General features: G+C 42.4%; 2 protein-coding genes across 4 annotated transcripts in view; both read right to left on the bottom strand.

The window, feature by feature from the left end:
* Positions 1–987: 987 nt before the first annotated feature.
* LOC109887345 (charged multivesicular body protein 2b-like) lies at positions 988–17692 on the bottom strand. Of its 3 annotated transcripts, none has more exons than XM_031815898.1 (6): positions 12780–12967; positions 11615–11706; positions 10711–10905; positions 9506–9608; positions 4622–4728; positions 988–2723 (listed from the first exon to the last, which is right to left on the bottom strand). In XM_031815898.1, exons 1-6 carry the CDS (start codon positions 12811–12813, stop codon positions 2610–2612), a joined length of 645 nt encoding a protein of 214 aa, XP_031671758.1. In that variant the 5' UTR covers positions 12814–12967; the 3' UTR covers positions 988–2609. The 3 variants fall into 3 exon arrangements, with proteins under 3 accessions (XP_031671758.1, XP_031671759.1, XP_031671760.1); XM_031815900.1 differs by lacking the exon at positions 12780–12967 and adding an exon at positions 17580–17692 and having other exon boundaries at positions 990–2723; XM_031815899.1 differs by lacking the exon at positions 11615–11706 and having other exon boundaries at positions 12780–12910.
* A 1199-nt stretch (positions 17693–18891) lies between these two features.
* The window catches only part of LOC116361459 (cytochrome P450 27C1-like), a 26509-nt gene continuing 23161 nt past the window's right edge, over positions 18892–22239 (bottom strand). Inside the window, 2 exon segments of the mRNA XM_031815897.1 lie at positions 18892–21056; positions 21562–21765. Of these exon segments, the coding sequence (XP_031671757.1) occupies positions 20937–21056; positions 21562–21765 (324 nt within the window). The 3' untranslated portion in view covers positions 18892–20936.

The following is a 22239-nucleotide window of genomic DNA, read 5'->3' as shown; positions in this document are numbered from 1 at the left end:
CCTATATAGTACACTACTTTAGACCAGGACCCTATATAGTACACTACTTTAGACCAGGACCCTCTATAGTGCTCTACTTTAGACCAGGACCCTCTATAGTGCTCTACTTTAGAACAGGACCCTATTCCCTATATAGTACACTACTTTAGCCCAGGACCCTCTATAGTACACTACTTTAGACCAGGGCCCTATATAGTACACTACTTTAGCCCAGGGCCCTATATAGTACACTACTTTAGCCCAGGGCCCTATATAGTACACTACTTTAGCCCAGGGCCCTATATAGTACACTACTTTAGCCCAGGGCCCTATATAGTACACTACTTTAGCCCAGGGCCCTATATAGTACACTACTTTAGCCCAGGGCCCTATATAGTACACTACTTTAGCCCAGGGCCCTATATAGTACACTACTTTAGCCCAGGACCCTATATAGTACACTACTTTAGCCCAGGACCCTATATAGTACACTACTTTAGCCCAGGACCCTATATAGTACACTACTTTAGCCCAGGGCCCTATATAGTACACTACTTTAGACCAGGGCCCTATATAGTACACTACTTTAGACCAGGGCCCTATATAGTACACTACTTTAGACCAGGACCCTCTATAGCGCTCTACTTTAGAACAGGACCCTATTCCCTATATATTACACTACTTTAGCCCAGGGCCCTATATAGTACACTACTTTAGACCAGGGCCCTATATAGTACACTACTTTAGCCCAGGGCCCTATATAGTACACTACTTTAGACCAGGGCCCTATATAGTACACTACTTTAGCCCAGGGCCCTATATAGTACACTACTTTAGACCAGGACCCTCTATAGTGCTCTACTTTAGACCAGGACCCTCTATAGTGCTCTACTTTAGAACAGGACCCTATTCCCTATATAGTACACTACTTTAGCCCAGGGCCCTATATAGTACACTACTTTAGACCAGGGTCCACTGACGATCTAATGAAGTGCCTTGTAGATCTGATGAAATAAAGTTTTTTTAAATTTATTTACACTTTCTCAAAACGAGAGGATAGCAGAAAAACAAAGATGACTGTTGGGCCGGAACAAATCCCTGCAGGAGCGTAGCTCCCCAGGACAAGAGTTGGCCACCACATCACAGCTGTAAGATATCAGGGCCGTGTTCACAAAGCATATCAGAACAGGAGTGCTGATCTAGCATCAGTTTTGGATGTAGGTTATAATGGATAAGAGGGACCTGATCATAATGAATAAGAGGGGACCCTGATCCTAGATCATAATGAATAAGAGGGGACCTGATCCTAGATCATAATGAATAAGTGGGGACCTGATCCTAGATCATAATGAATAAGAGGGGACCTGATCCTAGATCATAATGAAGAGGGGACCTGATCCTAGATCAGCACGACCACTCTGAGAAGCTTTGTGAGTACGAGCCCTGTTAAAGTCCCCTACTGGTTCAGACAGTGGCGTCATTACCGACAGACATGTAATAACATTGAGATCCAGTCGGCCTCAGAAGCCCAGGTTTCCGTGGCATTTGGAAGGACGGCCTCGCTAGACGAAGACGCAGTAGTGTCTCACACACCTGTGTAAAACTCCCCCTTGAGATCCACACACACACACAGATAGCAGTCCCGCTGTTGGACCTGTTCTGGAAAGGACTGATTGGGAAGTAAGACAAGGAGAGGTGGGTCTAGGTGGGGGGGGAACAAGGAGTGGTGGGGCTAAATGGGGGGACGACAAGGAGAGGTGGGGCTAAGTGGGGGGGTACAGGGAGAGGTGGGGCTAAGGGGGGGGGGCAGGGAGAGTTGGGGCTAAGGGGGGGGGACACAGGGAGAGGTGAGGCTAAGGGGGGACAGGGGGAGGTGGGGCTAAGGGGGGGGGACACAGGGAGAGGTGAGGCTAAGGGGGGGACAGGGGGAGGTGAGGCTAAGGGGGGGACAGGGGGAGGTGAGGCTAAGGGGGGGACAGGGGGAGGTGAGGCTAAGGGGGGGACAGGGGGAGGTGGGGCTAAGGGGGGGGACAGGGGGAGGTGAGGCTAAGGTGGGGGGGTGAAAGGTAGTTTCAGATTCTACTGTTCATGCATTCAAATGAAAAGATATGTCTGACAACGAGTATAATCATCAGTTACACATGCAATTCAACTTTCCTGGTTCTTAAAAATAAAAAAAGTTCAATATTTTTTAATTGATAGGCTGTCATGAACTTTAAATCTTGATAAATCCCGTGACCTTTTGGAGCACTGACCTGGAACTAAAGCAGCATTCTCCTTTACTTCCTGGTTCCTGGGGGGGGGGGGGGGGGGGGCTATACAGAACAAAAGCACGCCTCTCTGACGTGTAGAATGAGACTCTTATTCGTTACATTTTATTGTATCAGCGACGTTCTACAACGTTAGGCTACTGAACGTGGTGGCCCTGTTATTCAAAACTCACTCTCCTTGTGTGGCCCACTGCGTAGACCCAATACACAGCAGGACCTCTACATCAACTGCCATCTATAGTCATATAGACTATATATATATAAATATAATAGTGTCACTATATCCCAGAAAAGGCATGTCAGAAACTGAACAGGGGGAGTCGTGTGTGTGTGTGTCCAGGCACAGGGTGTGTGTGTGTGTTAGTCCACTCCCAAGGCTTTGAGCTGTCGTTCGATGTCTTCGTCTGAGATGCCGTCTGATTTGGTGGCAGAAGAGGTGGGTTTGTTTCTGCTGGCTGAAGGAGCGTTCACCATCTACGATCAATAAGAACAACAAGTGAATCAACTCAACCTTGATTCTCCCAAGCATAGTATTTCCACAGGACTAGTGTCCTGTCCAGGGGGTGTTCTGGTACATCAAGCTGTCTCACTACAGAAACAGGAGATAGACTAGTGTCCTGTCCATGGGGTGTTCTGGTACATCAAGCTGTCTCACTACAGGAGATAGACTAGTGTCCTGTCCAGGGGGTGTCCTGGTACATCAAGCTGCTACAGAAACAGGAGATAGACTAGTGTCCTGTCCAGGGGGTGTCCTGGTACATCAAGCTGTCTCACTACAGAAACAGGAGATAGACTAGTGTCCTGTCCAGGGGGTGTCCTGGTACATCAAGCTGCTACAGAAACAGGAGATAGACTAGTGTCCTGTCCAGGGGGTGTCCTGGTACATCAAGCTGCTACAGAAACAGCAGATAGACTAGTGTCCTGTCCAGGGGGTGTCCTGGTACATCAAGCTGCTACAGAAACAGGAGATAGACTAGTGTCCTGTCCAGGGGGTGTCCTGGTACATCAAGCTGCTACAGAAACAGGAGATAGACTAGTGTCCTGTCCAGGGGGTGTCCTGGTACATCAAGCGGTCTCTCTACAGAAACAGCAGATAGACTAGTGTCCTGTCCAGGGGGTGTCCTGGTACATCAAGCTGTCTCACTACAGAAACAGGAGATTCAGCTCCTGCCCTATGGGCCATTCTGGCTCAGACAAGGCTAACTTACTTTACAGAGTATTTCCATAGAGCTGCAGAATGACATCCCCAGTAGGACCCTAACCCAGTGGGACCCTAACCCAGTGGGACCCTAACCCAGTGGGACCCTAACCCAGTGGGACCCTAACCCAGTAGGACCCTAACCCAGTAGGACCCTAACCCAGTGGGACCCTAACCCAGTAGGGCCCTAACCCAGTAGGACCCTAACCCAGTAGGACCCTAACCCAGTGGGACCCTAACCCAGTGGGACCCTAACCCAGTAGGACCCTAACCCAGTGGGACCCTAACCCAGTGGGACCCTAACCCAGTGGGACCCTAACCCAGTGGGACCCTAACCCAGTGGGACCCTAACCCAGTAGGACCCTAACCCAGGAAGACCCTAACCCAGTAGGACCCTAACTCAGTAGGACCCTAACCCAGTAGGACCCTAACCCAGTTGAACCCTAACCCAGTGGGACCCTAACCCAGTAGGACCCTAACCCAGTTGGACCCTAACCCAGTTGGACCCTAACCCAGTAGGACCCTAATCCAGTGGGACCCTAACCCAGTGGGACCCTAACCCAGTAGGACCCTAACCCAGTAGGACCCTAACCCAGTGGGACCCTAACCCAGTGGGACCCTAACCCAGTAGGACCCTAACCCAGTGGGACCCTAACCCAGTGGGACCCTAACACAGTAGGACCCTAACCCAGTGGGACCCTAACCCAGTGGGACCCTAACCCAGTGGGACCCTAACCCAGTAGGACCCTAACCCAGTGGGACCCTAACCCAGTAGGACCCTAACCCAGTTGGACCCTAACCCAGTTGGACCCTAACCCAGTAGGACCCTAACCCAGTAGGACCCTAACCCAGTAGGACCCTAACCCAGTGGGACCCTAACCCAGTGGGACCCTAAACCAGTAGGACCCCAACCCAGTAGGACCCCAACCCAGTAGGACCCTTGTCAGCCAATCAGCATTCAGGGCTGGAACCAGACAGTTTATAATGCTAGATACAGGTCCAGTTTCCCGGACACTGACGAACCCTGGTTCTATTTCAGATCTATATCTGGGAAACCAGCCCCAAGGATCTCGTTCAGGGTTTAGTCTCTAGATTTATTCTGGCTTTATTAAAAATCCGGTACATCATCGAGAACACATTTTATTATACAATAAAAACACCAATGTCTCCTCACCTTTCCTGATATCTCGATGCCTATCTCGTCCAGAACCTGGTTAACGATGCTATCAGACTCCTCCTCGTCTCCAGACGCGTCAAAGATCTCATCCAGTGTGTCGTTAACTGAAGGGGACAGAGAGATGACTCCTATTAAAACACACACACACACACACACCACACACACCTCCACACACACGCACACACACTACCTGTCAAAAGTTTTAGAACACCTACTCATTCAAGGGTTTTTCTTTATTTTTACTATTTTCTACATTGTAGTATAATAGTTAAGACATCAAAACTATGAAATAACACATATGGAATCAAGTAGTAACCAACAAAAAAGTGTTAAACAAATCAAAATATTTTATATTTGAGATTCTTCAAAGTAGCCACCCATTGTCTTGATGACAGTTTTGCACACTCTTGGCATTCTCTCAACCAGCTTCACCTGGAATGCTTTTCCAACAGTCTTGAAGGAGTTCCCACATATGCTGAGCACTTGTTGGCTGCTTTTCATTCACTCTGCGGTCCAACTCATCCCAAACCATCTCAATTGGGTTGAGGTCGGGTGATTGTGTAGGGTGATGTTGGTTAAGTGTGCTTTAAATTCTAAATAAAATCACAGACACCAGCAAAGCACCCCCACACCTCCTCCTCCATGCTTCAATGTGGGAACCCCACACCTCCTCCTCCATGCTTCAATGTGGGAACCCCACACCTCCTCCTCCATGCTTCAATGTGGGAACCCCACACCTCCTCCTCCATGCTTCAATGTGGGAAACACACACCTCCTCCTCCATGCTTCAATGTGGGAAACACACACCTCCTCCTCCTCCATGCTTCAATGTGGGAACCCCACACCTCCTCCTCCATGCTTCAATGTGGGAAACACACACCTCCTCCTCCATGCTTCAATGTGGGAACCCCACACCTCCTCCTCCGTGCTTCAATGTGGGAAACACACACCTCCTCCTCCGTGCTTCAATGTGGGAAACACACACCTCCTCCTCCATGCTTCAATGTGGGAACCCCACACCTCCTCCTCCATGCTTCAATGTGGGAACCCCACACCTCCTCCTCCATGCTTCAATGTGGGAACCCCACACCTCCTCCTCCATGCTTCAATGTGGGAAACACACACCTCCTCCTCCATGCTTCAATGTGGGAAACAACACCTCCTCCTCCATGCTTAAATGTGGGAAACACACACCTCCTCCTCCATGCTTCAATGTGGGAACCACAAATGGGGAGATCATCCGTTCACCTACTCTGCGTCTCAAAGACACCGCGGTTGGAACCAACATTTTTCACCGGTCTAATGTCCATTGCTCATGTTTCTTGGTCCAATCAAATCTCTTCTTATTGGTGTCCTTTGGTAGTGGTTTCTTTGCAGCAATTCGACCATGAAGGCCTGATTCACCCAGTCTCCTCTGAACAGTTGATGTTGAGATGTGTCTGTTACTTGAACTCTGTGAAGCATTTATTTGGGCTGCAATTTCTGAGGCTGGTAACTCTAATGAACTTATCCTCTGCAGCAGAGGTAACTCTGGGTCTTCCTTTCCTGTGGCGGTCCTCATGAGAGACAGTTTCATCACAGGGCTTGATGGTTTTTGCCATCAAACTTTAAAAGTTCTTGAAATGTTCCGTATTGACTGACGTTCATGTCTTAAAATAATGATGGACTGTTTCTCTGATTATTTGAGCTGTTCTTGCCATAATATGGACTTGGTCTGTTACCCAACAGGGCTATCTTCTGTATACCACACCTACCTTGTCAACACAACTGATTGGCTCAAATGCATTAAGGAAAGAAAGAAATCCCTCTAATTAACATAAGGCACAGCTGTTAATGGAAATGCTATAATAGTATGTAGTACACTATATAGGTATTAATAGCATGTAGTACACTATATACGTATTAATAGTATGTAGTACACTATATAGGTATTAATAGCATGTAGTACACTATATAGGTATTAATAGTATGTAGTATACTATATAGGTATTAATAGTATGTAGTACACTATATAGGTATTAATAGTATGTAGTACACTATATAGGTATTAATAGTATACTATATAGGTATTAATAGTATGTAGTACACTATATAGGTATTAATAGTATACTATATAGGTATTAATAGTATGTAGTACACTATATAGGTATTAATAGCATGTAGTACACTATATAGGTATTAATAGTATGTAGTACACTATATAGGTATTAATAGTATACTATATAGGTATTAATAGCATGTAGTACACTATATAGGTATTAATAGTATGTAGTACACTATATAGGTATTAATAGCATGTAGTACACTATATAGGTATTAATAGTATGTAGTACACTATATAGGTATTAATAGTATGTAGTACACTATATAGGTATTAATAGTATGTAGTACACTATATAGGTATTAATAGTATGTAGTATACTATATAGGTATTAATAGTACACTATATAGGTATTAATAGTATGTAGTACACTATATAGGTATTAATAGTATACTATATAGGTATTAATAGTATACTATATAGGTATTAATAGTACACTATATAGGTATTAATAGTACACTATATAGGTATTAATAGTACACTATATAGGTATTAATAGTATACTATATAGGTATTAATAGTACACTATATAGGTATTAATAGTATGTAGTACACTATATAGGTATTAATAGTATGTAGTATACTATATAGGTATTAATAGTATGTAGTACACTATATAGGTATTAATAGTATGTAGTACACTATATAGGTATTAATAGCATGTAGTATACTATATAGGTATTAATAGTATACTATATAGGTATTAATAGCATGTAGTACACTATATAGGTATTAATAGTATACTATATAGGTATTAATAGTATGTAGTACTCTATATAGGTATTAATAGCATGTAGTACACTATATAGGTATTAATAGCATGTAGTATACTATATAGGTATTAATAGTATGTAGTATACTATATAGGTATTAATAGTATGTAGTATACTATATAGGTATTAATAGTATACTATATAGGTATTAATAGTATGTAGTACACTATATAGGTATTAATAGTATACTATATAGGTATTAATAGCATGTAGTACACTATATAGGTATTAATAGTATGTAGTACACTATATAGGTATTAATAGCATGTAGTATACTATATAGGTATTAATAGTATACTATATAGGTATTAATAGCATGTAGTACACTATATAGGTATTAATAGTATACTATATAGGTATTAATAGCATGTAGTACACTATATAGGTATTAATAGTACACTATATAGGTATTAATAGTATGTAGTACACTATATAGGTATTAATAGCATGTAGTATACTATATAGGTATTAATAGTATACTATATAGGTATTAATAGTATACTATATAGGTATTAATAGCATGTAGTACACTATATAGGTATTAATAGTACACTATATAGGTATTAATAGTATGTAGTACACTATATAGGTATTAATAGCATGTAGTATACTATATAGGTATTAATAGTATACTATATAGGTATTAATAGTATGTAGTATACTATATAGGTATTAATAGTATACTATATAGGTATTAATAGTATACTATATAGGTATTAATAGTATACTATATAGGTATTAATAGTATACTATATAGGTATTAATAGTATACTATATAGGTATTAATAGTATACTATATAGGTATTAATAGTATACTATATAGGTATTAATAGTATACTATATAGGTATTAATAGTATACTATATAGGTATTAATAGCATACTATATAGGTATTAATAGCATGTAGTACACTATATAGGTATTAATAGCATGTAGTATACTATATAGGTATTAATAGTATGTAGTACACTATATAGGTATTAATAGTATGTAGTACACTATATAGGTATTAATAGTACACTATATAGGTATTAATAGTACACTATATAGGTATTAATAGTACACTATATAGGTATTAATAGCATGTAGTATACTATATAGGTATTAATAGTATACTATATAGGTATTAATAGTACACTATATAGGTATTAATAGTACACTATATAGGTATTAATAGTACACTATATAGGTATTAATAGTACACTATATAGGTATTAATAGTACACTATATAGGTATTAATAGTACACTATATAGGTATTAATAGTATACTATATAGGTATTAATAGTATGTAGTATACTATATAGGTATTAATAGCATGTAGTATACTATATAGGTATTAATAGTACACTATATAGGTATTAATAGTATGTAGTATACTATATAGGTATTAATAGTATACTATATAGGTATTAATAGTATACTATATAGGTATTAATAGTATGTAGTACACTATATAGGTATTAATAGTACACTATATAGGTATTAATAGTACACTATATAGGTATTAATAGTACACTATATAGGTATTAATAGTATACTATATAGGTATTAATAGTACACTATATAGGTATTAATAGTACACTATATAGGTATTAATAGTACACTATATAGGTATTAATAGCATGTAGTACACTAAATATATTTATATATATATTATGCTACGTTAGCAGTCTTATCATCATGAGGACAACAACATAGAATGTGTAGTATAGATCCAGTCTTATCATCATGAGGACAACAACATAGAATGTGTAATATAGATCCAGTCTTACCATCATGGAGAACAACAACATAGAATGTGTAGTATAGATCCAGTCTTATCATCATGGAGGACAACAATATAGAATGTGTAGTATAGATCCAGTCTTATCATCATGAGGACAACATAGAATGTGTAATATAGATCCAGTCTTACCATCATGGAGGACAACAACAGAATGTGTAATATAGATCGTCTTACCATCATGGAGGACAACATAGAATGTGTAATATAGATCCAGTCTTACTCAGCTCCTCTGACATCTCCATCTTCATGTTCTCCTTCTGGAAGTTCTGCATGGTCTGTTGCATCTTCTGAGGATCCATCTTCTTATTGACAGCCTGCATAGTCTGAGACGTTAGAGGAGAGAGAGTCACATGGTCTGGTTACACTTTGCAAAAGGCAAGCAACACCCATTAAAATACAGAACACACAGAGACAGACAAGAGACACAGAGACAGAGACACAGACAGACAGAGACACAGACAAGAGACACAGACAGACCAGAGACACAGACAGACACAGAGACACAGACAGAGACAGACCAGAGACACAGACAGACCAGAGACACAGACAGACCAGAGACACAGACAGACCAGAGACACAGACAGACCAGAGACACAGACAGACACAGAGACACAGACAGACACAGACAGACAGGAAAGACAGAGACAGACAAGAGACACAGACAGAGACACAGACAGACCAGAGACACAGACAGACACAGAGACAGACACAGACAGACAGGAAAGACAGAGACAGACAGACACAGGAGAGACAGACAGAACGCTGTCCAAGGTGTCTACAGTAGCCCACTGATCCACACTAGGTACATCACACCCCCCCCTGTGGGGAGAAGAAGCCCACTGATCCACACTAGGTACATCACACCCCCTTGTGGTGAGAAGAAGCCCACTGACCCACACTAGGTACATCACACCCCCCTGTGGGGAGAAGAAGCCCACTGACCCACACTAGGTACATCACCCCCCCCTGTGGTGAGAAGAAGCCCACTGACCCACACTAGGTACATCACCCCCCCCCCCCCCTGTGAGAAGAAGCAGCCCACTGATCCACACTAGGTACATCACACCCCCCCCCTGTGAGAAGAAGCAGCCCACTGATCCACACCAGGTACATCACACCCCCCTGTGGGAAGAAGCAGCCCACTGATCCACACTAGGTACATCACACCCCCCCCCCTGTGAGAAGAAGCAGCCCACTGATCCACACCAGGTACATCACACCCCCCTGTGGGAAGAAGCAGCCCACTGATCCACACTAGGTACATCACACCACCCCCCCCCCCCCCCCCCTGTGAGAAGAAGCAGCCCACTGATCCACACCAGGTACATCACACCCCCCTGTGGGAAGAAGCAGCCCACTGATCCACACTAGGTACATCACACCCCCCCCCCTGTGAGAAGAAGCAGCCCACTGATCCACACGTACTTTGGTAGTGGTAGCCATGGCCCCTGCCATCTTCATCTGGGAGTTCATGAGTTTGGTCTGAGAGGACATGGAGGTGACCTTTGAACCGACGGCGTAGCTTCTGTTCTTCTGTCTCCTCAGCTGAACCAGCTGTTTGGCCAGGATGGTACACGCCTCCTTGTTCCCTGTCTTCGCCATCTTCTTAATCTCCATCTCCTGGGAGACAACGTGCATTCGGAAAGTATTCAGACCCCTTGGACTTTTCCCATATTTTGTGACAGCATTCTAAAATGATTTAAATAGTCTCCCCCCCCTCATCAATCTACACACAATAGCCCATAATGACATCACAATAGCCCATAATGACATCACAACACCCCATAATGACATCACAATAGCCCATAATGACATCACAATAGCCCATAATGACATCACAACACCCCATAATGATAGAAACTTGTCAGGGTCGAGGGAAAGGGTACTGAGTAAAGGGCCTGAATACTGATGTAAAATGTGATCAGTTATTTTTATAAAAGGTAAATGTAGTATCTGGGATCTACATCTGTTTATATTAGTTACTGTGCTGTTACTAAGCAGTAATGCATTACGGCAGTGTTACGTTACTACACCTAATAGGAAATGCACATGCGCACTGGAATGCCGCGAACTGTAGAGCTCGAGGGGTTTTGACTAAACGAAAAACTGTACTCCCGTCTCCTGCTTTGTCATTATGTGTGCATGTGTGTGTGTGTGTGTGTGTGTGTGTGTGTGTGTGTGTGTGTGTGTGTGTGTGTGTGTGTGTGTGTGTGTGTGTGTGTGTGTGTGTGTGTGTAGATTGAGGCAGTCTGAATACACTGTACATTATCCATGACTCAGATACTCTCTGTATTCACTACTACAGAACAGACTACTACTACATCCCCACCAGTTGTTTTTCCTGTTTCTCCAGGGAAGATCTGTCTCTGGTGATCTGTCTCTGGGTTCCTCTCAGCTCTTTGGTCTGCTCCTTTATCACATCTAGACACAGCGGTGGGAGAGAAAACTACAAGATCAGTACTAGGCCTTGGTAGTGGTGGGAAAGAACTACAAGATCAGTACTAGGCCTTGGTAGTGGTGGGAGAGAAAACTACAAGATCAGTACTAGGCCTTGGTAGTGGTGGGAAAGAACTACAAGATCAGTACTAGGCCTTGGTAGTGGTGGGAGAGAAAACTACAAGATCAGTACTAGACCTTGGTAGTGGTGGGAAAGAACTACAAGATCAGTACTAGGCCTTGGTAGTGGTGGGAAAGAACTACAAGATCAGTACTAGTTCTTGGTAGTGGTGGGAAAGAACTACAAGATCAGTACTAGGCCTTGGTAGCGGTGGGAAAGAACTACAAGATCAGTACTAGTTCTTGGTAGCGGTGGGAAAGAACTACAAGATCAGTACTAGTTCTTGGTAGCGGTGGGAAAGAACTACAAGATCAGTACTAGTTCTTGGCAAACAGAGGAGAAGAGAGAAACAATTGTTATTGTTTATTTCACTTGTTTTGGCCAAAACATACGTTTCCCATGTCAATGAAGCCCTTTGAATTGAGAGAGAGAGGAGACAGACGAGAGATCCACAGAGGGGATTCTACAGCAGCAGCATAATCGTCATCATCATCATCGATGATGAAGAGACTGAAAATCCAAGTGACAGAACCTACCTGTACCGCAAAACGTCGGGAGAGCAAACCTGTGGATACCCTATCGCCACCCACTACGGCCAAAAGGACCAACAGCACGTACTGCTGCTACGTTATTGTTGTTATGACTCTATGGTACTCTATACAGACCCGCGTACTGAAAGGCAGGCAGATACCACTTCCCTGTGTCCCCCCCCCCCCTTCAGATTACCTTCTATTTAAGGACAAAAAATATTTTATTTATTTTTTAAATTGAAAAACATTACGTTTGTTCAACATTCTGTAATAGGAATGTTCAGGAGTGCTGAGCCTACCTGTTAGACAGATGTGTAACGTTAAGTATTACACTCTCTTATAATAAGAGACTGAAGCTAACTTTGCTAATGTCAGCTAGCTGAAACGCCGAGTCTGTGTACACTTACCATCTACTGTCTTTTTCTTGAAGAAGCCGGCCATGGTGACAGGCGATAATTTGGCCAAATAGCTATAATCTAATGCTATTTAAAAAGGACACCGCCTGTTCATTAAACCAGACCACCGACTTGTTTATTTCCTGGTTCGGAGAGAAGCAGGAAGTGAAGCACGTTAATGGGGGCGTTCGAGACAGCCTAGAATAAAAGCGCTGCGCTCACACTGAGCCAAGTCGCCTGGGTAGAAAGACAACCGCTAGGTGGCAGTAGATACCTAGTTCCATCGTCACACCACACCCACAGCTGCATGGGAATACCCAGCCAAACACAGAGCACTTTACAGACTGTAGCTTCCAGCTGACTCGATCTGTCTGTTCATGATTTGGGAATGGGTCTTGAATTTGAATAAGTATGGAGTTGTATTGCCATGTGGGTGTTTCCTCCTGACAGTGACATTATGCTGTGTTCATAACAAAGTGGGAACCTGGGGGGGGAATATTGCTTGCAAACTGGGTCAACGATTTGTGTGGTTTTTGCTTCGAACTTATTGAGAGCACCGATTTGGCTAATGGCAAACAAGCAGCGGTGTCAACCATAAACTACAGCTTTCATGCTCCCAAACAAATTATAGTTAAAAAAACAAACATATCCTTTGTTAGATGAAATCCTTACTTGAAAAAAAAAAAAAAAACGTTAATTAAATACAGCCACGGACTTGTTTCCTTGTTGAGATTCAATTGGCACATCGGAATTTTCTCGTGAGTTTCCATTTTAGATCAACATTAATGAGCAAATAGTCGGTGGTTGTTTTTGATTAACGTTTATTTGAAAAAGTATGGTTTTCATCAAATGAAGAACGGCAACTACAAGGGGACAAACATAAGTACAAGATAAGCGTTTTCAAAATGTAAAATTGTTTTTTGAAGTTTTGACGTTGGAGCGAATTGATGTCACCTTGAGCTGAAATTCCACAAAGCCTGGAATATACTGAGCTATATTATAGGCTTACATTCGTAAATTATATTATTTTATACTAATACAATTGCTCAGAGGAAGAGATTTTGTTCAACAAGTAATACTTTTGATTCTCAAAAAGATATGGGCCAAAATTATTGGCACCCCTGTTTTCAATACCTCACCTTGTGAGGATAATCTCCCAGTCTATTATTCTGACATGTTTATCTCCCAGTGTATTATAATGACATGTTTATATCCCAGTGTATTATAATGACATGTTTATCTCCCAGTGTATTATAATGCCATGTTTATCTCCCAGTGTATTATAATGCCATGTTTATCTCCCAGTGTATCATAATGCCATGTTTATCTCTGTGTATTATAATGCCATGTTTATCTCCCAGTGTATTATAATGCCATGTTTATCTCCCAGTGTATTATAATGCCATGTTTATCTCCCAGTGTATCATAATGCCATGTTTATCTCCCAGTCTATTCTGACATGTTTATCTCCCAGTGTATTCTGACATGTTTATCTCCCAGTGTATTATAATGACATGTTTATCTCCCAGTGTATTATAATGCCATGTTTATCTCCCAGTGTATTATAATGACATGTTTATCTCCCAGTGTATTCTGACATGTTTATCTCCCAGTGTATTATAATGACATGTTTATCTCCCAGTGTATTATAATGACATGTTTATCTCCCAGTGTATTCTGACATGTTTATCTCCCAGTGTATTATAATGCCATGTTTATCTCCCAGTGTATTATAATGCCATGTTTATCTCCCAGTTTATTATAATGCCATGTTTATCTCCCAGTCTATTATAATGACATGTTTATCTCCCAGTGTATTATAATGCCATGTTTATCTCCCAGTGTAATATAATGCCATGTTTATCTCTGTGTATTATAATGCCATGTTTATCTCCCAGTGTTATTATAATGCCATGTTTATCTCTGTGTATTATAATGCCATGTTTATCTCCCAGTGTATTATAATGCCATGTTTATCTCCCAGTGTATTCTGACATGTTTATCTCCCAGTGTATTGTAATGCCATGTTTATCTCCCAGTGTATTATAATGACATGTTTATCTCCCAGTGTATTGTAATGCCATGTTTATCTCCCAGTGTATTATAATGCCATGTTTATCTCCCAGTGTATTCTGACATGTTTATCTCCCAGTGTATTATAATGCCATGTTTATCTCCCAGTGTATTCTGACATGTTTATCTCCCAGTGTATTATAATGCCATGTTTATCTCCCAGTGTATTCTGACATGTTTATATCCCAGTGTATTATAATGACATGTTTATCTCCCAGTGTATTCTGACATGTTTATCTCCCAGTGTATTATAATGCCATGTTTATCTCCCAGTGTATTATAATGCCATGTTTATCTCCCAGTGTATTATAATGCCATGTTTATCTCCCAGTCTATTATAATGACATGTTTATCTCCCAGTGTATTATAATGCCATGTTTATCTCCCAGTGTAATATAATGCCACGTTGGAGCGAATTGATGTCACCTTGAGCTGAAATTCCACAAAGCCTGGAATATACTGAGCTATATTATAGGCTTACATTCGTAAATTATATTATTTTATACTAATACAATTGCTCAGAGGAAGAGATTTTGTTCAACAAGTAATACTTTTGATTCTCAAAAAGATATGGGCCAAAATTATTGGCACCCCTGTTTTCAATACCTCACCTTGTGAGGATAATCTCCCAGTCTATTATTCTGACATGTTTATCTCCCAGTGTATTATAATGACATGTTTATATCCCAGTGTATTATAATGACATGTTTATCTCCCAGTGTATTATAATGCCATGTTTATCTCCCAGTGTATTATAATGCCATGTTTATCTCCCAGTGTATCATAATGCCATGTTTATCTCTGTGTATTATAATGCCATGTTTATCTCCCAGTGTATTATAATGCCATGTTTATCTCCCAGTGTATTATAATGCCATGTTTATCTCCCAGTGTATCATAATGCCATGTTTATCTCCCAGTCTATTCTGACATGTTTATCTCCCAGTGTATTCTGACATGTTTATCTCCCAGTGTATTATAATGACATGTTTATCTCCCAGTGTATTATAATGCCATGTTTATCTCCCAGTGTATTATAATGACATGTTTATCTCCCAGTGTATTCTGACATGTTTATCTCCCAGTGTATTATAATGACATGTTTATCTCCCAGTGTATTATAATGACATGTTTATCTCCCAGTGTATTCTGACATGTTTATCTCCCAGTGTATTATAATGCCATGTTTATCTCCCAGTGTATTATAATGCCATGTTTATCTCCCAGTTTATTATAATGCCATGTTTATCTCCCAGTCTATTATAATGACATGTTTATCTCCCAGTGTATTATAATGCCATGTTTATCTCCCAGTGTAATATAATGCCATGTTTATCTCTGTGTATTATAATGCCATGTTTATCTCCCAGTGTTATTATAATGCCATGTTTATCTCTGTGTATTATAATGCCATGTTTATCTCCCAGTGTATTATAATGCCATGTTTATCTCCCAGTGTATTCTGACATGTTTATCTCCCAGTGTATTGTAATGCCATGTTTATCTCCCAGTGTATTATAATGACATGTTTATCTCCCAGTGTATTGTAATGCCATGTTTATCTCCCAGTGTATTATAATGCCATGTTTATCTCCCAGTGTATTCTGACATGTTTATCTCCCAGTGTATTATAATGCCATGTTTATCTCCCAGTGTATTCTGACATGTTTATCTCCCAGTGTATTATAATGCCATGTTTATCTCCCAGTGTATTCTGACATGTTTATATCCCAGTGTATTATAATGACATGTTTATCTCCCAGTGTATTCTGACATGTTTATCTCCCAGTGTATTATAATGCCATGTTTATCTCCCAGTGTATTATAATGCCATGTTTATCTCCCAGTGTATTATAATGCCATGTTTATCTCCCAGTGTATTATAATGCCATGTTTATCTCCCAGTGTATTATAATGCCATGTTTATCTCCCAGTGTATTATAATGACATGTTTATCTCCCAGTGTATTATAATGCCATGTTTATCTCCCAGTGTATTCTGACATGTTTATCTCCCAGTGTATTATTCTGACATGTTTATCTCCCAGTGTATTATAATGCCATGTTTATCTCCCAGTGTATTCTGACTTGTTTATCTCCCAGTGTATTATAATGCCATGTTTATCTCCCAGTGTATTATAATGACATGTTTATCTCCCAGTGTATTCTAACATGTTTATCTCCCAGTGTATTATAATGCCATGTTTATCTCCCAGTCTATTATAATGACATGTTTATCTCCCAGTGTATTATAATGCCATGTTTATCTCCCAGTGTATTATAATGACATGTTTATCTACCAGTGTATTATAATGCCATGTTTATCTCCCAGTGTATTATAATGACATGTTTATCTCCCAGTGTATTATAATGCCATGTTTATCTCCCAGTGTATTATAATGCCATGTTTATCTCCCAGTGTATTCTGACATGTTTATCTCCCAGTGTATTCTGACATGTTTATCTCCCAGTGTATTATAATGACATGTTTATCTCCCAGTGTATTATAAGGGGGGGGGGGGGTCCCTTCTAAATAATCAATGTTTCCATGTCCAGCAGATCTCTTTATTCCAGCATCGGTTAGACCCTGGCACCTTTTTTGACGTCAGACTCATTTCACTGCTCAGAGCAGTACGACACCAAAACAACAAGACACTTTCTAAATACCTTTTCCCATGAGGTTTCCAGATCTGGAATCTCTATTAAAAACCTTCTTCCTCATCAAACAGAAGGAACCTACGGTTTACGTATTTCTCTGCCCTTCAATAATCCTTTCTTCTTAAATACGGTCTCTCTGCAGTGCTTCCTACATACAGTATAAAACAACAGTCACGGTCTCTCTGCGGTGCTTCCTACATACAGTATAAAACAACAGTCACGGTCTCTCACGTGACCAGGAAACAAGTCCAGGAAGAAACCCCCCCCAAAAAAACAGTTTGAACAATTCAAGGTCAGTCAGACAAAATTTTAAAAAATACCTTTTGAGCATATAAAGATTGTAAGAGATTTGAAGAAGTGCACTGGGTTAGTTTCTGTGTGCTCATTTATAACCTAAACAGACAAGTTATTCCAGTTTCTGTTTGAAATCGCATAGCGAGTCTATTTTAAACACCAAATACAACCATTAACATTTAAAAAAATAATGTATTTAGAATAACGTCAATCTAACGAGCCAAGGCAACTAAAAGCAACATTATAAACGACGGTTTTGGTTAGTTTGCTAGCTCGTTAGCCATTTCAAAAATGACCAGCACATATCTGACAACATTTTTTGACTATAAACCAACTTTAAATCGTCATGACAACTTTTTAAAATGATTCATCGTCGTAAAAGGAACACTTTAATCAAATAACAAATCAAATAGTCTGTAAAGCAAAATGCATCCTGTAGATAGAACTGAGCCAATCCACAGCCAGACACTGCAGCCAATCCACAGCCAGACACTGCAGCCAATCCACAGCCAGACACTGCAGCCAATCCACAGCCAGACACTGCAGCCAATCCACAGCCAGACACTGCAGCCAATCCACAGCCAGACACTGCAGCCAATCCACAGCCAGACACTGCAGCCAATCCACAGCCAGACACTGCAGCCAATCCACAGCCAGACACTGCAGCCAATCCACAGCCAGACACTGCAGCCAATCCACAGCCAGACACTGCAGCCAATCCACAGCCAGACACTGCAGCCAATCCACAGCCAGACACTGCAGCCAATCCACAGCCAGACACTGCAGCCAATCCACAGCCAGACACTGCAGCCAATCCACAGCCAGACACTGCAGCCAATCCACAGCCAGACACTGCAGCCAATCCACAGCCAGACACTGCAGCCAATCCACAGCCAGACACTGCAGCCAATCCACAGCCAGACACTGCAGCCAATCCACAGCCAGACACTGCAGCCAATCCACAGCCAGACACTGCAGCCAATCCACAGCCAGACACTGCAGCCAATCCACAGCCAGACACTGCAGCCAATCCACAGCCAGACACTGTGCTGAAGTCAGTTGATAACAGGACTTAGAAAAGCTGACACTTATGTTCTGGGTACATCCTGTATCTTAGAGGCTGTTTATACAGAACAATAACATCTGGGTACATCCTGTATCTTAGAGGCTGTTTATACAGAACAATAACATCTGGGTACATCCTGTATCTTAGAGGCTGTTTATACAGAACAATAACATCTGGGTACATCCTGTATCTTAGAGGCTGTTTATACAGAACAATAACATCTGGGTACATCCTGTATCTTAGAGGCTGTTTATACAGAACAATAACATCTGGGTACATCCTGTATCTTAGAGGCTGTTTATACAGAACAATAACATCTGGGTACATCCTGTATCTTAGAGGCTGTTTATACAGAACAATAACATCTGGGTACATCCTGTATCTTAGAGGCTGTTTATACAGAACAATAACATCTGGGTACATCCTGTATCTTAGAGGCTGTTTATACAGAACAATAACATCTGGGTACATCCTGTATCTTAGAGGCTGTTTATACAGAACAATAACATCTGGGTACATCCTGTATCTTAGAGGCTGTTTATACAGAACAATAACATCTGGGTACATCCTGTATCTTAGAGGCTGTTTATACAGAACAATAGCATCTGGGTACATCCTGTATCTTAGAGGCTGTTTATACAGAACAATAACATCTGGGTACATCCTGTATCTTAGAGGCTGTTTATACAGAACAATAACATCTGGGTACATCCTGTATCTTAGAGGCTGTTTATACAGAACAATAACATCTGGGTACATCCTGTATCTTAGAGGCTGTTTATACAGAACAATAACATCTGGGTACATCCTGTATCTTAGAGGCTGTTTATACAGAACAATAACATCTGGGTACATCCTGTATCTTAGAGGCTGTTTATACAGAACAATAACATCTGGGTACATCCTGTATCTTAGAGGCTGTTTATACAGAACAATAGCATCTGGGTACAGGATGGTATAAACCTGCCTTACGACAGTCTGTCTGTTATTCTCCCATTTACCTCCTCACTAGAGAGATAAGGAGAAGAAAGGAGTTAAACAGTGTATCTGTCCAGGGTCGTCTGTCGGCAAACTGCAGGTTGAGGACAGAGGAGGCCATGGGTTTTGGTCTAGGGTTGTCTGTCGGCAAACTGCAGGTTGATGGGCGCAGTAGGACTGAGGACAGCAGTGGGTTTTGGTCTAGGGTTGTCTGTCGGCAAACTGCAGGTTGATGGGCGCAGTAGGACAGAGGACAGCAGTGGGTTTTGGTCTAGGGTTGTCTGTCGGCAAACTGCAGGTTGATGGGCGCAGCAGGACAGAGGAGGCCGTGGGTTTTGGTCTAGGGTTGTCTGTCGGCAAACTGCAGGTTGATGGGCGCAGCAGGACAGAGGAGGCCGTGGGTTGTGGTCTAGGGTTGTCTGTCGGCAAACTGCAGGTTGATGGGCGCAGCAGGACAGAGGAGGCCGTGGGTTTTGGTCTAGGGTTGTCTGTCGGCAAACTGCAGGTTGATGGGCGCAGTAGGACAGAGGACAGCAGTGGGTTTTGGTCTAGGGTTGTCTGTCGGCAAACTGCAGGTTGATGGGCGCAGCAGGACAGAGGAGGCCGTGGGTTTTGGTCTAGGGTTGTCTGTCGGCAAACTGCAGGTTGATGGGCGCAGTAGGACAGAGGACAGCAGTGGGTTTTGGTCTAGGGTTGTCTGTCGGCAAACTGCAGGTTGATGGGCGCAGCAGGACAGAGGAGGCCGTGGGTTTTGGTCTAGGGTTGTCTGTCAGCAAACTGCAGGTTGATGGGCGCAGCAGGACAGAGGAGGCTGTGGGTTTTGGTCTAGGGTTGTCTGTCGGCAAACTGCAGGCTGATGGGCGCAGCAGGACAGAGGAGGCCGTGGGTTTTGGTCTAGGGTTGTCTGTCGGCAAACTGCAGGTTGATGGGCGCAGCAGGACAGAGGAGGCCGTGGGTTGTGGTCTAGGGTTGTCTGTCGGCAAACTGCAGGTTGATGGGCGCAGCAGGACAGAGGAGGCCGTGGGTTGTGATCTAGGGTTGTCTGTCGGCAAACTGCAGGTTGATGGGCGCAGCAGGACAGAGGAGGCCGTGGGTTTTGGTCTAGGGTTGTCTGTCGGCAAACTGCAGGTTGATGGGCGCAGCAGGACAGAGGAGGCCGTGGGTTTTGGCTTTGATTTCTTCTGTGATGGGACACAGCCCAATCTGAAACCTCTGGATCAGCTGGAGGAGAAGAAGAGACAAACACAACCGGTATTAACCAGCTGGGGGAGAAGAAGAGACAAACACAACCGGTATTAACCAGCTGGGGGAGAAGAAGAGACAAACACAACCGGTATTAACCAGCTGGGGGAGAAGAAGAGACAAACACAACCGGTATTAACCAGCTGGGGGAGAAGAAGAGACAAACACAACCGGTATTAACCAGCTGGGGGAGAAGAAGAGACAAACACAACCGGTATTAACCAGCTGGGGGAGAAGAAGAGACAAACACAACCGGTATTAACCAGCTGGGGGACTAAATCTAGGTCCCAAAATGTCCCCCTATTTCTGATATAAGAAGAAGACTAAGTCATGCAAAGACCTTCATTTTGGGAACAACAGAGACACTGTTACAGAATAAGATTAGAAAATCTATTGTCTATTTGAGAAGGGATCAAGATCACCCAAGATACTGTTGTCAGGAAAATACTGTGTGTGTTTGTGTGTGTGTGTGAGGTTCCCCCACCTGTGTAAGAGCCAGGTGCATCTCCAGTTCAGCTATCCTCCTGCCGATGCAGCTCCTGATGCCGTAGCCGAACGGGATGGAGCCGAAGTTATCCACCCGGTCCGTAGCGTCCTTCCTGATCCAGCGGTCTGGACGGAAGTCATCAGCCCCGGGGAAATTCTCCTCGTCCATGGAGGTAGAGTAGTGACATAGAGCCAACTGGGTCTGAGGAGGAGAGGAGACAGGGAGGATATGAGGAGAGTCTGGGTCTGAGGAGGAGAGGAGACAGGGAGGATATGAGGAGAGTCTGGGTCTGAGGAGGAGAGGAGACAGGGAGGATATGAGGAGAGTCTGGGTCTGAGGAGGAGAGGAGACAGGGAGGATATGAAGAGAGTCTAAGGAGGAGAACAGACAGGGAGGTCACCCTGGGTGGGATATAGACACACAGTCATCATCACCCTGGGTGGGATATAGACACACAGTCATCATCACCCTGGGTGGGATATAGACACACAGTCATCATCACCCTGGGTGGGATATAGACACAGTCATCATCACCCTGGGTGGGATATAGACACACAGTCATCATCACCCTGGGTGGGATATAGACACACAGTCATCATCACCCTGGGTGGGATATAGACACACAGTCATCATCACCCTGGGTGGGATATAGACACACAGTCATCATCACCCAGG

Source organism: Oncorhynchus kisutch, unplaced genomic scaffold, assembly GCF_002021735.2.
Source record: "Oncorhynchus kisutch isolate 150728-3 unplaced genomic scaffold, Okis_V2 scaffold697, whole genome shotgun sequence".
Classification (NCBI taxonomy): Eukaryota; Metazoa; Chordata; class Actinopteri; order Salmoniformes; family Salmonidae; genus Oncorhynchus; species Oncorhynchus kisutch.
This window is presented reverse-complemented; position numbering and strand designations above follow the sequence as displayed.